This window comes from Sciurus vulgaris (assembly GCF_902686455.1).
Source record: "Sciurus vulgaris genome assembly, chromosome: 3".
Lineage (NCBI taxonomy): Eukaryota > Metazoa > Chordata > Mammalia > Rodentia > Sciuridae > Sciurus > Sciurus vulgaris.
This window is the reverse complement of record NC_136463.1, coordinates 58,187,672-58,204,560: the sequence shown is the minus strand read 5'-3', so window position 1 is coordinate 58,204,560 and position 16,889 is coordinate 58,187,672. Positions and strand designations below refer to the sequence as shown.

The 16,889-nt window shown below is 41.0% G+C and overlaps 1 protein-coding gene across 2 annotated transcripts in view; it reads left to right on the top strand.

Annotated features, from left to right (window-relative positions):
• The first annotated feature begins 819 nt into the window (after positions 1-819).
• Positions 820-16,889, top strand: part of DHX33 (DEAH-box helicase 33) — a 28,342-nt gene continuing 12,272 nt past the window's right edge. Inside the window, exons 1-8 of one of the 2 annotated variants that reach the window (XM_079132436.1) lie at positions 820-1,741; positions 4,199-4,359; positions 5,248-5,475; positions 5,665-5,835; positions 9,526-9,711; positions 10,415-10,526; positions 12,239-12,398; positions 12,572-12,660. In XM_079132436.1, coding sequence (XP_078988562.1) covers positions 1,444-1,741; positions 4,199-4,359; positions 5,248-5,475; positions 5,665-5,835; positions 9,526-9,711; positions 10,415-10,526; positions 12,239-12,398; positions 12,572-12,660 — 1,405 coding nt within the window. In that variant the 5' untranslated portion in view covers positions 820-1,443. The remainder of the gene's footprint in view (positions 1,742-4,198; positions 4,360-5,247; positions 5,476-5,664; positions 5,836-9,525; positions 9,712-10,414; positions 10,527-12,238; positions 12,399-12,571; positions 12,661-16,889) is intronic. The other variant, XM_079132435.1, reaches the window with a different exon arrangement.

The window sequence follows — 16,889 nt, the reverse complement described above, 5'->3', positions numbered from 1 at the left end:
TTTATTTACAGTCCATGACTTAACATTTATTTTCCCTTGTAGTTTTAGATCACCTTTCTAAATTAATATTTAAGGATAAAAACAAAAAAGAGTCAATTTATTCTGAAACACGTATCTGTTGTTGGTTCAACATGTACATTTTCAGTAACCCCTGATCATTACACTGACAAAAACTAAAGAAAAACGATCTCTTGACCTGGAGGAAAGGGAAAGGAGGATTTTTTTTCACATACTTAATTTCATGGAAATGAACTCCAGATGTCCTTCACCTAAATGGAGCTTATACTTTATTCTCTGAAGGTCATATTTCCTGTATACAAAGCAAACAACTTGTCAATCTTCCCAGAGTGAATTAGCAAGTCATATAATAGCTTTTAATTTAGGAGGGAACAGAGGAACTAGTTATATTTCCTCTCCTGGAGTTCTGAATGTTTTCATTGGCTCAAGTATCATGACAGGGCTGGAGAGTTGTGTAAGGAATTTGAGAATCTGGCAGCAATGATGGAGAGAAAGGAAGCTTAAAGACCATTTTAGTTCCATTCAACTCCCTCTTTCTCTGCTTGTATTACTGAAGCGCACCCCATTCATCCAGATGATGACTTTCTGAGGAAAAGATGATTATCAAAGTCATGGGATTCGTCTTTCTCTTCTGTTAATAAAGATGATCACACTGTCCTTTTCAAAATTGATTTTGTGACATCTGAATGATTTCACAAAACTCAATTTCTTCACTTGTAAATTGAGAATGTCAGGATCTATCACTTAACTTTATAAGGTTAATGCAAATGTTTGTATTTCTTATTGATTTTAAAGACGTAATTCCTTTGAAGAGCTACGATTATTGTGGACAGAGATGGGCAAACGCATATGGGAAGGGGTACCGGGGACCAAACTCGGGGGCACTGGAACAGTGAGCCACATCCCCAGCCCTATTTTTTATTTTATTTAGAGACAGCGTCTCACTGAGTTGCCTAGGGCCTAGCTTTTGGTAAGGCTGGTTTTAAACTCGTGATCTTCCTGCCTCAGCCTCCGGAGCCGCTGGTTTTACAGGCGTGCGCCACCGCACGCGGCAGGAAACGCATTTTTGCTGAAAGTAAACGGTATTACTAAAACTAAACGTCAACGAGAACATAGCTATTCTAGACCAACGTCCCACGGAACCGTTATATCCTATCTTTCTCTGTTGTAGTTCCGGGCTTTTTTGCGGTTGTACATCAGCCTTTACTCTGGCCGCCCCCAAGAACTGAAAGCCTTCCCAAACCCCCAGTGCATTCTGGGAATTGTGGTCTCTTCCTTAAAGACTAGCGCCGGCCGTGAGGTTATCGGTGGTCGCCAGGAACCGGCAGCACATGGCAAGAAAGGGGCGGTGCTTGATTGGTGCCGGCAAGTGAAACGGGCAGGAGCTGCCTGCTCTGACGCCTCCTGCCGCGGCGCACTCCCGATATGCCGGAGGAGGCGGGCTTCCCGCCGGCCAAGAGATTCCGGCCAGGCTCTGGGCCTCCCAGCCGCGCCGGGTCCTACCCTCCCGGGAGGCGAGTGGTGATGCTGCTGACTGCGGGCGGCGGCGGCGGCGGCGGCGATAGAGGTGGAGGAGGCCGGCGACAGCAGCCGCCCCTGGCCCAGCCCTCCGCCAGTCCCTACCGAGAGGCCCTAGAGTTGCAGCGCCGGAGTCTGCCCATCTATCAGGCGCGGGGACAGCTGTTGGCCCAGCTCCGAAACCTGGACAGCGCGGTCTTCATTGGTGAGTGGCCGCGCCAGCTGGTTCCTCTTTACTTTGTTCCTGCTTTGCCAAAACAGTTTCTTAGGTGTTTCTCCCTTTCATTTGCTTCTTTAACAAACTCGAACGCCTTTTCTGTGCCAGACCTGGAGAGGGACCTCGGAAAACAGTGGAAGTGACTGACGGGTGTAGAGAAAGACTCACCTTCGCTGAAAGGGTAGAGGAGCATATCGGGGGCTTTGGAAGCTTAGACGAGTGGATCCGATCTAGTCTGTGAGGAGATAACTGGGGAGATGAACATGGTAGGAGTGCGTTCTATGCAGAAGAGAGCCTGTCTGAGAGATTAGAGACTGGAAACAGTCCGTTGGGACAGAAAGAAGTAATTCTGATGCATGTAAGGAGCTGAGCAGAGTTGTGAGGCAGGGACCGATTTCAAGGGGTTTTGATCTCCCACATTTAGTAAGAGGAGCTCCCGAAAGACCTCAAGATGAGCTACCAAAGAAGGAAAGGAGACCCAGGAGTGCTGATTATCAGAGGAATATAGCTATAAGAAGGTAGTGAGTAAATGGAACTGTGAGCTTCTGTAATACGTTAACCCCTCAAAAAATTGCCCACTGGATTTGATTGGGACGTATTTCAACAGAACCATGGCGGTAAAAGCTAATTTGGCATTGGGCTGAGTAGGCAGAAGGTGAAGGAATGAAAGTAGAGGGAGCAGTTTTCTGTTTGAAGAAAAAGGAGAGGCTGAGAGGAACTTACAGATGCTCTTAAGTTAAGGGGAAGAACAGAGAGAGAGGCTGAAGACAGAATAGAACTAAAGGCAAAGGTCAGAGGTGCACTTGTCAACAAGGACTAGAGGAGAACTGACCTGGATAGGAGGAAGGCAGTCTCAGAGGAATGGCCCTGGAGATAGGAGGCAGGAATGGTATGATTGCAGATGGACTTGTAGAGAGAGGTAGAGGGAGATCACATCAGAGGATTGTTTTTTTCTTGAAAGAGTTGTGCTGATAATGGGAGTCTCAGGGCTTCAAGTAGGTCCTTGGGGAGACAGAAGACAGGCTGCAAAAACAGGAGCAAGATCCATGGTAGAATTGGTGCCCACATGTCTCTTAGGCCAACATCTGCAACGTTTGGTTATTTTATTTTAGCAATGCTCAGTTGCCCTGCTATAGAAACAGGAAGGATGCATTGGGCGACATGGATTCAACTTGTTAGAGTTATGCCTAGTAGATTCAACATGAAGATTGCAAAATAATCAAACTCTTAGTCTGTGATTCTTGGCTGGGTCAGAAAGGATGAGCAGTTAAAGGGGTCTGATGACTGAGAGAAATGGGACTGTGTAAGGCTTTGAGGTTAGAGAGGATGCCCAGGTTTCCTGAGTTCTTGTTCTATTCTAAACTGTGGAGGAGCTAGGACATGAAGCCTGCTTCTATATAAATGTCTTTTGAGCTCCCCCTGAGTTCTTTAACCTAATTAAGCACTGTTAAAGGGACCCACAGAGGGTAGAAAATAACACTTATTGGGCACTTACTGTGTGCAGGGTACTCAAGTCCATGGAGAGTCAGAGACCAACTGTTTTCCAGGACCTTCTGGTGTTGGAAGAGGACAGAAACATTTAAATATTTCTCTACAAACTAGTCTGTTCAGTATTAGAAGAGGGACGAACATAGCACAAAGGAACCACCAGTATAGCCCCAGGGCCCCTAAAGGCCTACCTCATCTTGTAGCTTTCTGGGTAGCAGCATGAGGGCAAGTATCAAATTCTGTAATAGTGTGGGCAAAGGCAGAGGGCATGAAAGAAAATGGCAGGTCAGGGAATGGCCAGGAGTTTGTTATGGTTGCATGTGTGAATGACATCTTTTCATGCTAATACATACCAATCTATATGACAGTTGTATGTTCATTTTATCTTATAACTCTACCAACTACCTATTGTTGAACACTTTATATTGTTTCCAATTTTTAAATGTTAAGAACCAAAATTTTTTATTTAATTTTTGTTGATGCATTATAATTAAACATAATAGTAGGATTCATTGTGACATGTTTATACATGTACATAACACAATTTAGTTAATTTCATTCTCTAGTACCTCCCTATTTCCCCCCACTCTCTCTTCCTCTGGTCCCCTTCTTATATGTTACTGATCTCCCTTCTTGTTTTTATGAGCCAAGTTGAAGAAGGCATCTTTAATCATTGTCTTAGGGTCAATTCCTGCAAGTGAAATTGTGGGTCAAGTGGCACAGATATTTCAAAGATTTTTTTAAAAATATAATTTAACTTCCCCAGAAACAATACCAGTGAACACTCTCAGCAGTAAACATGAGTGCACATTCTTCTGAGACTTTTAACCAACTCAGAGTATTTTCTTATATCTTTTTCTTATATCTTTTTCTTCTGACTTTAAGCTATTTGTTTGGAGAATTTTGTGTCAATTTACATTTATGTGAGACTTTTTTTGTTGTTTTTTTCATTCCTAGGGGAAACTGGCTCTGGGAAGACAACTCAGATCCCTCAGTACCTCTATGAAGGGGGAATCAGCCGCCAGGGCATCATTGCTGTGACCCAGCCACGCCGAGTAGCTGCCATATCTCTTGCTACTAGAGTGTCAGATGAGAAGAGAACAGAACTTGGAAAACTGGTACCTCATTTCCTTGTTTAATATCAGTACTATTTACTGAACAGTGCTCTCGCTGTGCCTCCTGCCTTTTATTTTTCTGAACAAGATTTCTTATACATTGCAAACTTCTTTTTTGCCACCACTGTTTAGGCCAGTCTCAGAGTTCTTTCCCAGTTCTGGAGAGATCAGAGGCTCTAATAGGACAGTTCCATTTGCTTTGCTTTCAAAAGCTGTTGGAGCTGGGCACAATAGTGCAGGCCTGTGACCCAGCAATTCAGGAGGCTGAGGCAGGGGGATCACAAATTTGAAAGCATCCTCAGCAACTTAGTAAGACCCTGTCTCAAAATAAAAAATTAAAAGGGCTGGGGATGTGGCTTAGTGGTTAAGTATCCCTGGGTTCAATTCCTAATATCAAAAATAAATAAATAAATAAAAGCTGTTGGAAAGTTAGATAAATTATTTTCCTTGAGTATTTTGAGACTTTAGTAACCTTGGTTAAAATATTTTTATATCTTTCTAGAAAAACTGTAAGCATCACTCTAGCATATATGTAGGTATTTAGAATGAGTCTCAGAACTGTATAGAAGACAGATTTATATTTGTGTTTGTGTGCATGTATACTAACTTCACTTAAAAACATCTTGGACATCTTCATATCTGTATACAACTTCATGTGAAACTTATTTATTAACTGGTAGGAGGTTAGTTTAAAATTCTTTGTAACACTCAACATAATTGCAGTTAAAGGCGCATGTCCACTGTCTGTCTCCCTTCGTAGACCATATGATCCCCAAGGGAGCAGGCCAGGTTAGTGTTGGTCTTGTACACTGTGATAGGTGCTTAGGACAGTGCTGGATACAAAGGGATGCTCAATAAATGTTTGATGCACCAAGTTGTTTCTCTATACAGGTTGGCTATACAGTGCGCTTTGAGGATGTCACCTCAGAAGACACCAGGATCAAGTTCCTAACTGATGGCATGCTACTGCGTGAAGCAATTTCAGACTCCCTACTTCGGAAGTATAGCTGTATCATTTTGGATGAAGCCCATGAACGGACTATCCACACAGATGTGCTCTTTGGAGTGGTGAAAGCTGCTCAGAAAAGGAGAAAAGAACTGGGGAAACTGCCTCTCAAAGTATGTGCAGCCCATATAAGGAACCAGGCCTGTTTCTTCCCCGTGTGTTTTCTTGCTTCAGACTCACAGAAGAAAGATAACCATGATGGGAGTGGCACAGGCCTTGACCATCTGCTTTAGGTCTTGGGAGGGGCTTAGAAAGGCTGCCCAATGCCTACTTGCCATCCTCCTTCTTGTTCTCTTATGAAGGTGATTGTGATGTCAGCTACAATGGATGTGGACCTGTTTTCTCAGTATTTCAATGGAGCCCCTGTCCTCTACCTGGAAGGTCGGCAGCATCCAATCCAGATTTTTTACACCAAACAGCCTCAGCATGATTATCTACATGCAGCTCTTGTCTCAGTCTTCCAGATCCACCAGGTATGGCATGGGATGCAAATTCCTGACAAATTGTTTTCTGTACAGTTGGTAGTGAGAGCATTCAGCCCCAGAGAGAAAAGCCACTGCCAGGCACAGTGGCACACGCTTGTAATCCCAACAACTCAGGAGGCTGAGAAAGGAGGATGGCAACTTCATTGTCAACCTCAGCAACTTAGTGAGGCTCTAAGCAATTAACAAGACCTTGTCTCAAAATAAAAAACAAAAGAGGCTGGGAATGTAGGTCAGTGGTAAAACACCCCTAGGCTCAATACCCAGTTCCAAAGGGGAAAAGAAAAGAAAAGCCAGTGAATACAACCACTTTGTGAGCATGTCATCAAGATAAATATGAAGGATTGGGGGCATAACTCAGTGGTAGAGCACTTGCCTAACATATACCACCACCCCCCTCCACACACACACATAGTCAAATAAGGAGTTCAATTTTCATTTTTACAGTATCTCTTATTTTCTCCGGGGGAAAAAAATTTTAACTCTGACCAGCAACTTTCTTCCACTGAGCCAGAAAACCATCATATATTGGAGCACTGGCCTACTTGGCTTCTTTTTTTTCACTGTCATAACCCCCAGTGAAGAAGTACATTTTATGTTGTAGTAACCCACCTGCTCCATACACACACACACACACTTTACTACTTGGGATGTACTCTGATATTTTCTACCTCATTAAAAAAGTCAATATTGACCTAATAAAGAGTTGCAACTAAGAGTTGTTGTTTTTTTTTTAACTCTATTAAAAGAACTATTTCAAAATACCTTCTCATTTTATTAAACATTTACTTTAAAAAAATGAGTTATTAAATCATCTCATTTTTGTTTAATTTGCATAAATTTTTTTTTAATTTTCCCGTTAATTTTCTGAGAAAATCTAGAGGCAGAGAATTAATTTTTACTAGGTCTGTGAAACTGTCATATTGACATCCTCTTGCTGCTTTCTCACAGCGATGCCCAGTCCTGCTTCCTGTTTTTTCTCAGTCTGGCTGCACTGGGTAGGGGAGGGAACCTGAGTTAAACTGAACTGTACTTAAGACTTTGAGTCAAATCCTAGATTTCACTCTCCTGCAACTTAGCTCCACCTTGCTCACACAAGTCCTCAACCTTTCTGGCTTCTCCAGGGAAATCACCTCATCTTTTGTCACTAGTTCCCTTAGGAAGCACCCAGGTCACAACTTTCCATGCCTAGCCAAATCTTTCAGCCACCCTCCCCATCTGTTTCATCTTTCAAAACTGAGTTGAACCCTCTCATCTCATTGTTTTGTCATTTTGGGACAGTGACAGTCAATTTGAAAGTATTTGGGGAAGAAAAAAGTCAGTCTGACTTGTTTAACTGCCAAAGCAATCTTGAAATGATGGATTTTTCGTGAATGGTGGTTGCTGGTACATTCAGGATATATGGTGGCTTTGATGAATTCTGCTACTGATGAAGTTTTGGCCATTTTACATTTTATCCTGTTTGTATATACCTCTGAACATTTGTCCTGTTGATAGTAGGCTCAAAAAAATACACATAGGAACTGGTCATGGTGGTGCATGCCTGTAATCTCAGTGACTCAGAAGGCTGAGGCAGGAGAATGGTAAGTTTGAGGGCTGTGGTAAAGCACCCCTGGGTTTAATCCCTAGTACCCAAAAAATAAAAAAATAAAAAATACACACATATATAAATATACAAATGTATGTACTTAAATATGCAATCATCCCTGAGCATCCAAAGTATGGGTTAGTTCCAGGACCATCCTTAATACCAAAATTTGAGAATGCTCAAGTTCTTACTAAAATATCATGGCATTTGCATATAATCTATACATACATCCTCCTGTATATTTTAAACCATCTCTAGATTACTTACAATACTTAGTACTATATAAATGCTATGCAAATAATTGATATATTGTTTAGAGAATAATGACAAGAAAAGAAGTCTCTGTATTCAATACAGGCTTAGTTTTTTTTAATGCTTTTGATCTATAGTTGTTTTTAAATTTTTTTATTCTGTTTTAGAGACACATGACAGTAGAGAGTATCTTGACATATTATACATACACGGAGTAAAACTTATTCTAGATAGGATCTCATTCTTGTGGTTGTATGTGATGCGGAGTTTCACTGGTCATATATTCATGTATGAACATAGGAAAGTTGTGTTTGATTCAGTCTACTGTTTTTTCTAATCCCATCCACCCACCCTTCTCTTCATTCCCCTTTTTCTAGCCCGCTGAACTTCTATTCTCCCTGCTACCACCCTTATGGTGTGTTAACATCCACGTATCAGAGACATTTGGCCTTTGTTTTTTGGTTTTTTTTTTTTTTTTTTGGGCAGGGTGGGGGAGTGACTTATTTCACTTAGTAAGATAGTCTCTGGTTCCATTTTTTATCAGCCAATCCCATAATTTCATTCTTCTTTATGGCTGAGTAATACTCCATTTGTGTGTATATACCACATATTCTTTTTTTGGTGCAGGAGAATGAACACAAGGGTTCTTAACAACTGAGCCACATCCCCAGCCCCCTTTTTAATATTTTATTTAGAAACAGAGTCTCACTGAGTTGCTTAGAGCCTTGCTGAATTGCTGGGACTGACTTTGAACTCACAAACCTCATGCCTCAGCCTCCCAAGCCACTGGGGTTATAGGCATGCACCACCATGCCCAGCATACCACATTTTCTTTATCCATTCATCTGTTGAAGGGCACCTAGGTTTGTTCCATAGATTCTATGGAATTGAGCTTCTTTAAACATTGATGTGACCTTGTCACTGTAGTACGCTAATTTTATGTCCTTTGGGTATAAACCAAGGAGTGGGATAGCTGGGTCAGATCTATAGATGTTTGAATCTGTGAGTGTGAATCCTGAGGATATGGAGGGCCAACTGTATACACATACATACACACATAATTATTACTAAACATTTTTCAATTATTTTGCCATCAAGCAGTATATATAATCTGTCCGACTGAACAGATGTTGTTCTCTTTGAAGGTGAAGAATCCAGTTAACCTCAGTGTGTCAAGCAGTTATGTAGTGTACTTTTCTTTTTTTTTTTCTTTTTTTCTGGCACTGGGAATTAGACCCAGGGGTGCTTTGCCACGGTGCTGTATCCCTAGCCCTTTCAGTGGTGGGGGATAGGGGGTAGCGGGGATGGGGTCTTGCTAAGTTGCTTAGGGCGTAGCTAAGTTGCTGAGGCTGCCCTTGAACCTATGATTCTCCTGTCTCAGCCTCCTAAGTCACTGGGATTATAGCCATGTGCCACCATGCCCAGCTGTGGTGTACTTTTTGGGTGCATGATGGCATCAGTGACTAAGTTCTCCTTTCCAGCATGATTGCTTCTGGAGACTTCCATAGATGAGGATTTCCTCAAGTTGCTTTGGGTTTATTTTATCAGTGTCATCTTTCAAGATGCTTGGAAAGGAAGGAAGCTTTATATAGATTTTATTTCCTTGCCTGATTGTGCTTTCCATGGTATTATCCCTACAAAAAAGCCATCTGGTAATTTTCCTTCAAAATGGTCTTGACTAGTTTCTAAACATAGCTGACTAACTCACACATGTTATGGTTCTGTGCATTTCTGGTAAAAATTTTCTCCCAGGGAGCTTTCAACATTTAGGCTTCTTATGTCTCCACACTCTGTGAAACATCATCAATAAACATTTTTTTTTTTTTCTACCTTTTTTAAAGGAAGCCCCTTCTTCTCAGGATATCCTAGTGTTTCTCACTGGTCAGGAGGAGATCGAAGCAATGAGCAAGACCTGCCGAGACATTGCAAAACACCTCCCTGATGGCTGCCCTGGGATGCTGGTCCTTCCTCTGTATGCCTCCTTGCCCTATGCACAGCAGCTCCGAGTCTTCCAAGGGGCCCCTAAGGTGAGGTCCCTGCTGCTTCTGTCCAGCTCCATCCCTGGGTACCCAGTCAGATCCACCAGTAGGGTCCATGTGCTTTTGCTGGGCTCCAGATAAGGTATGTGGGAGGGGTTGTCCAGGCTTCACTCAGCTAGTTGAGGAAGTGCAGATATATAATACACAACTACAGGTAGAACTGTCCTCTGAGAAGAACAGGGAAAGTTTCCAGGGGATGAAGGAAAGTACAAAGGCCAAGATGAAAGATAAGTGAGTGACTCTTCTAAGGGCCAGTATAAACCACATTTTGTTCATACTACTAGTAATGTGTGCCTCTGCTGTGCCAGGCACTGTGCTAATGCTCACATACATTGTCTCTCATAGTTTGGACTCTTCTAGGGGTACCAAGGCCCCGAGAGGGCAATGTTCAGTGGGCACAGTGAGAAATTGGCAGGGCCAGGATCCCAACTCTCATCTACTTGCTTTTGAATCTTGTGCTTGTCCCACTACATCTCATCACCTCAAATTAATCTTTAGGACTGCCATGTCATTTTCTCCCTCCCATCCCTGTCTAGTTTATGACCAACTATTACTACTAATGACCACCATTAATAAAAAAATCATCTTTTCTTGGTCGTGAGTGATGGTGGAAATTAATGGTGAGAATATGTTTTGAACTTCTGAATCATATGTGTGTCATGTGGCTTTTTGGTTTTCTTCCTCCTTTTAGGGCTATCGCAAAGTGATCATTTCAACCAACATCGCTGAAACCTCCATAACCATTACAGGAATAAAATATGTAGTTGACACGGGCATGGTTAAAGCAAAGAAGTATAACCCTGGTGAGAATTTGTAGCTCATGAATGTCTCTCCTGTGTATAGTGAGCAACCATTGAAACTAGTCCCGCATTGTTCCCCAATTGAGCATTTCATGTTTGTAAGTAACTGATATTGAATGGCAGGGACTATAAGTGAGATAGTCTAGAAATCAAGTCCAAAAAGGAGGCCTAAGGCAGGTATATGAGACAAGAAGTCAAAACAGGAAAGAAAAGCCCAGGTTTAGCAAACCTGAGAACATGGTTAGGGACCTGGCAGAAGATTTGAAAGCCCACTGGAAGTTGGGCTAGAATGATCACTGGAAGGCCACAGACAACCTGGTAGCAATCAGAGGCTCTTATGAGAAATAATATTTTGTGTATGCCTGGTTTGTGCTCTCAGGTTTCCGAGAAAGGAGAAGGATCCTTTAGTCTGGGGTAAGGGGCGGCAGATGGAGCACCATCATCTCCTACAAATATTCAGTGGGAGACTTGCTTGAAGTTGTTTTTGCTCATTTCTATTTTAGACCTTGCTTTATTCTACAGAAGATTTGAAGCAACTGAAATAGCCATTCCCCAATATTTAATTGAAGTGCTCTGTAGGCACTGGAGGGGCTCACTTTCACAGGTAGATTTCCTAGAGACAGTGTATATGAAAGGATGTGGGTCTCCATGCCTGGCACGGAGTATACCTTTGCCTAGAACACTGATGTTAGCCAGGCAGCTGGTCCATGCCTGTAATCTGAGCAATAAAAGGGTTAGGGATATATTTAATGGTAAAGCACCCCTGGGTTCAATTCCTACTATCCAAAAAAAAAAAAGTCATTTACTCCTAGAAAACCAACTTCACATGACTTGTTTTCTCATAGACCTGGGAGAGAGGATAAAGCACACTAGTGACTTAGAGGCTTTCACTTTCTGAGTCATTGATCAATAGTATGACCAACCTTCCTAGCTTGCTAGAAACCATCTGTTAGCATCAAAATCCTCATATCCACTGGGTACAGTGATGCACACCTGTAATCCCAGCAGCTCAAGAGGCTGAGGCAGGAGGATTGCCAAGTTTGAAGCAAGCCTCATCAATTTAACAAAGCCCTATGCAACTTAGTGAGACTCTGTTTTATAATAAAAAATTGAAAGGGCTGCGGATGTGGCTCAGTGGTGGTGCATCTCTGGGTTCAGTCCCCAGTACCAAAAAAACCAAAAAAGCCTCATATCCTAGAAACCCTAAGTCTCAAGGATACTAGGGTGGTTGGCCATCCTATAATCTAAGCCAAGACTTCTGAAACAACTCTTCAGGCCCTTTGCTATGAACATGAGGCTTTTCTGATGTTTTGTCTGCTTGTTTTGTTTTTTGGGGTTTTTTTGTTTTTTTTAGTTGTCAGTGGATCTTATTTTATTTATTTATATGCAGTGCTGAGTATCAAACCCAGGGCCTCATACATGCCAGGCAAGGCCTCTACCACTGAGCCACAACTCCAGCCCCATTTTCTGATATTTTCATAACAGATTCATGTAGGACTCATTGCAGGGCCCTTTTTTACTGTGGGACCAAAGCACTGTGGAGCAACCTGGTTTTGTGCTTTCACACTTAGCCTTGAGTTTTTCTGGACCCCCTGTATTACAGAAAGACTCAATGGTGTTCTGAAGACTGTTACATTTTATCATCACTGTAGAAACAGTTTTTTTTTTTTTTAATGTGATTAGCAAAGCACTGATGAGTCCCATTCTCCCTCTAGACAGTGGCCTCGAGGTGTTAGCTGTGCAGCGAGTGTCAAAGACCCAGGCCTGGCAGCGCACAGGGAGGGCAGGCAGAGAAGACAGTGGCATCTGTTACCGGCTATACACTGAGGACGAGTTTGAGAAGTTTGAGAAGATGACCATGCCAGAGATCCAAAGGTTGGTTCAAATCACGCTTGCACACTTGCTGTCTGCCCCTGTGTCAATCTTTCCTGTTGGCTTGTGTTTTCCCAGGGCTGTGGTTTTTGTTAATGCACCTCAGTGAACCATTCTGACTCTCTGGGGATGGGTGGTCGGGATGAATAACAATCCTGGTCTACCACTCTTCACAGGTGTAACCTGGCAAGTGTGATGCTTCAGCTCCTAGCTATGAAAGTCCCAAATGTGCTCACCTTTGACTTCATGTCCAAACCATCTCCAGGTAAGTTGGGTCCTCAGTATGACAGAAGGCAAATGAGTAGATAACAAGTGTACTCTTCCCCAAAAAAAGTATTTGGGAAGAAAAATAAGTATTTCTATCATCTCCTTTTGCTTATTTAACTTGTTGAGTAACAACACTATCGTTTAGAAAAGAGTCTCAAAACCATGAAATAACAGAGTCTGGGCTGCCAGACCCATCATGCAGGGACTTACAGTCAGGGGACTTGATCTCTGGAACCAGTGAAGTTCATCAAGGGAATCCATGGGATACTACAGAAATTAATTGTGGGAGTTGGGATTGTGGCTCAGTGGTAGAGTGCTTGCCTAGCACATGTGAGGCACTGGGTTTGATCCTCAGCACCACATATAAAAATAAATAAATGAAATAAAGGTATTGTGTCCATCTACAACTATAAAATATTTTTTTAAAAAGAAATGAATTGTGCTTTCATATGCAAAAGGATAGCAAAGATCAAATTTCTTGACTTTAAATTGGAAATTGATTGTTCCCTGCCCTTCATAGGTAATCTCTCCATGGTGGAAGAAAGTAACAACTAGATTCCTAATGATGGTAGCTTGTGGCACCTGACATCACATCAGTACTCTGTTGTCCTTTTATTCAGTTTTTATTTTGGTACTTGGGATTGAACCCAGGGCTGCTTTATCACTGAGTTATAGCCCCACCCCTTTTTATTTATTTATTTTTATTTGAGACAGGGCATCACTAAGTTGCTGAGGCTGACCTGGAACTTGTGATCCTTCTGCTTCTGCCTGCTAGGTCACTGGGATTACAGGTGTATACCACTGTGCCTGTCTTGATTTTGTTTTTTTTTTTTTTTTTTTTTTTTTTTTTTATTGTAAACAAATGGGATACATGTTGTTTCTCTGTTTGTACATGGCGTAAAGGCATACCATTTGTGTAATCATAAATTTACATAGAGCAATGTTGTTTGATTCATTCTGTTATTTTTTTCCCTTCCCCCCACCCCTCCCACCCCTCTTTACCCTCTATACAGTAGTTCCTTCCTCTATACTTGCCCCCCTCCCTAACCCTAACTCTAACCCTTCCCTCCCCCCCATTATGTGTCAACCTCCACTTATTAGCGATATCATTCGTCCTTTGGCTTTTTGAGATTGGCTTATCTCACTTAGCATGATATTCTCCAATTTCATCCATTTGCCTGCAAATGTCATAATTTTATCATTCTTTATGGCTGAGTAATATTCCATAGTATATATATACCACAGTTTCTTTATCCACTCATCAATTGAAGGGCATCTAGGTTGGTTCCACAGTCTGGCTATTGTGAATTGAGCAGCTATGAACATTGATGTGGCTGTATTTCTGTAGTATGCAGATTTTAAGTCCTTTGGGTATAGGCCAAGGAGTGGGATAGCTGGGTCAAATGGTGGTTACATTCCAAGTTTTCTAAGGAATCTCCACACTGCTTTCCATAGCGGCTGCACTAATTTGCAGCCCCACCAGCAGTGTATGAGTGTACCTTTCTCCCCACATCCTCGCCAACACCTGTTGTTGCTCGTATTCTTGATAATCGCCATTCTAATTGGGGTGAGATGGAACCTTAGGGTGGTTTTGATTTGCATTTCTCTTATTACTAGAGATGTTGAACATTTTTCCATATGTTTGTTGATTGCTTGTAGATCTTCTTCTGTGAAGTGTCTATTCATTTCCTTAGCCCATTTGTTGACTGGACTGTTTGAATTCTTGGAGTAGAGTTTTTTGAGTTCTTTATAGATTCTGGAGATTAGTGCTCTATCTGAAGTATGATTGGCAAAGATATTCTCCCACTCTGTAGGCTCTTTCTTCGCATTGCTGATGGTTTCCTTTGCTGAGAGAAAGCTTTTTAGTTTGAATCTATCCCAGTGGTTGATTCTAGCTTTTATTTCTTGTGCTATGGGAGTCCTGTTAAGGAAGTCTGGTCCTAGACCAACAAGATGAAGATTTGGACCTACTTTTTCTTCTATAATCTGCAGGGTCTCTGGTCTGATTCCGAGGTCCTTAATCCATTTTGAGTTTAGTTTCGTGCATGGTGAGAGATATGGGTTTAGTTTCATTCTGTTGCATATGGATTTCCAATTCTCCCAGCACCATTTGTTGAAGAGGCCATCTTTTCTCCATTGCATATTTTTGGCCCCTTTGTCTAGTATGAGAAAATTGTATTTATTTGGGTTTGTGTCCGTGTCCTCTATTCTGTACCATTGATCTACCTTTCTATTTTGGTACCAATACCATGCCGTTTTTGTTACTATTGCTTTGTAGTAGAGTTGAAGATCTGGTATTGCAATACCCCCTGTTTCACTCTTCCTGCTAAGGATTGCTTTAGCTATTCTGGGTTTCTTATTCTTCCAGATGAATTTCATAATTGCCTGCTCTATTTCTGTAAGGTACGTCATTGGTATTTTAATTGGAATTGCATTGAATTTGTATAGCACTTTAGGTAGTATGGCCATTTTGACAATATTAATTCTTCCTATCCAAGAACATGGAAGATCTTTCCATCTTCTAAGGTGTTCTTTAATTTCTTTCTTTAGTGTTGTATAGTTCTCATTGTAGAGGTCTTTCACCTCTTTTGTGAGATTGATTCCCAAGTATTTTATTTTTTTCGAGGCTATTGTGAATGGGGTAGTTTTCCTAATTTCTCTTTCTGAAGATTCATCACTTATGTATAAAAATGCGTTGGATTTATGGGCATTGATCTTGTAACCTGCTACTTTACTGAAATCACTTATGAGTTCTAAGAGTTTTCTGGTGGAATTTCCAGGTTCCTCTAAATATATAATCATGTCATCAGCGAACAGGGATAGTTTGAGTTCTTCTTTTCCAATTCGTATCCCTTTAATTTCTTTGGTTTGTCTAATTGCTCTGGCCAGAGTCTCAAGAACGATGTTGAATAGAAGTGGTGAAAGAGGGCATCCCTGCCTTGTTCCAGTTTTTAGGGGGAATGCTTTCAGCTTTTCACCATTTAGAATGATATTAGCCATGGGCTTAGCATAAATGGCCTTTACAATATTAAGGAATGTTCCCACTATCCCTATTTGTTCTAGTGTTTTGAGCATGAAGGGGTGCTGAATTTTATCAAATGCTTTTTCTGCGTCTATTGAAATAATCATGTGATTCTTGACTTTAAGTCTATTAATATGGTGAATTACGTTTATTGATTTCCTGATGTTGAACCAACCTTGCATCCCTGGGATGAAACCCACTTGATCATGGTGCACTATCTTTTAATATGTTTTTGTATGCGATTTGCTAAAATTTTGTTGAGAATTTTTGCGTCGATGTTCATTAAGGATATTGGTCTGAAATTTTCTTTCCTTGATGAGTCTCTGTCTGGTTTAGGTATCAGTGTGATATTGGCTTCATAGAATGAGTTTGGGAGGGTTCCCTCCTCTTCTATTTTATGGAATACTTTGAGAAGTATTGGAATGAGCTCTTCCTTAAAGGTTTTGTAGAACTCGGCTGAGAACCCATCTGGTCCCGGACTTTTCTTTGTTGGTAGGCTTTTGATGACTTCTTCTATTTCAGTACTTGAAATTGGTCTATTTAAATTGTTTATGTCCTTCTCATTCAGTTTAGGCAATTCATATGTCTCTAGAAACCTGTTGATGTCTTCGAAATTTTCTATTTTGTTGGAGTATAGATTTTCAAAATAGCTTCTAATTATGTTTTGTATTTCCATCCTGTCTGTAGTGATATTTCCTTGTTCATTCCGAATTTTAGTGATTTGGGTTTTCTCTCGTCTTCTCTTTGTTAGTGTGGCTAAAGGTTTATCAATTTTGTTTATTTTTTTCGAAGAACCAACTATTTATTTTGTCAATTTTTTGTATTGTTTCTTTTGTTTCAATTTCATTGATTTCAGCTCTGAGTTTAACAATTTCCTGTCTTCTACTACTTTTGGTGCTGTTCTGTTCTTCTTTTCTAAGGCTTTGAGCTGTAGTGTTAGGTTGTTTATTTGTTGAGTTTTACTTCTTTTATTAAATGCGCTCCATGAAATAAATTTCCCTCTAAGTACTGCTTTCATAGTGTCCCAGAGGTTTTGATATGATGTTTCTTTGTTCTCATTTACCTCTAAGAATTTTTTAATTTCCTTCTTAATATCTTCTGTTATCCATTCATCATATAATAGCATATTGTTTAACCTCCAGATGTTGGAATAGTTTCTGTGTTTTACTCTTTCATTTATTTCTAACTTCAATCCATTATGATCT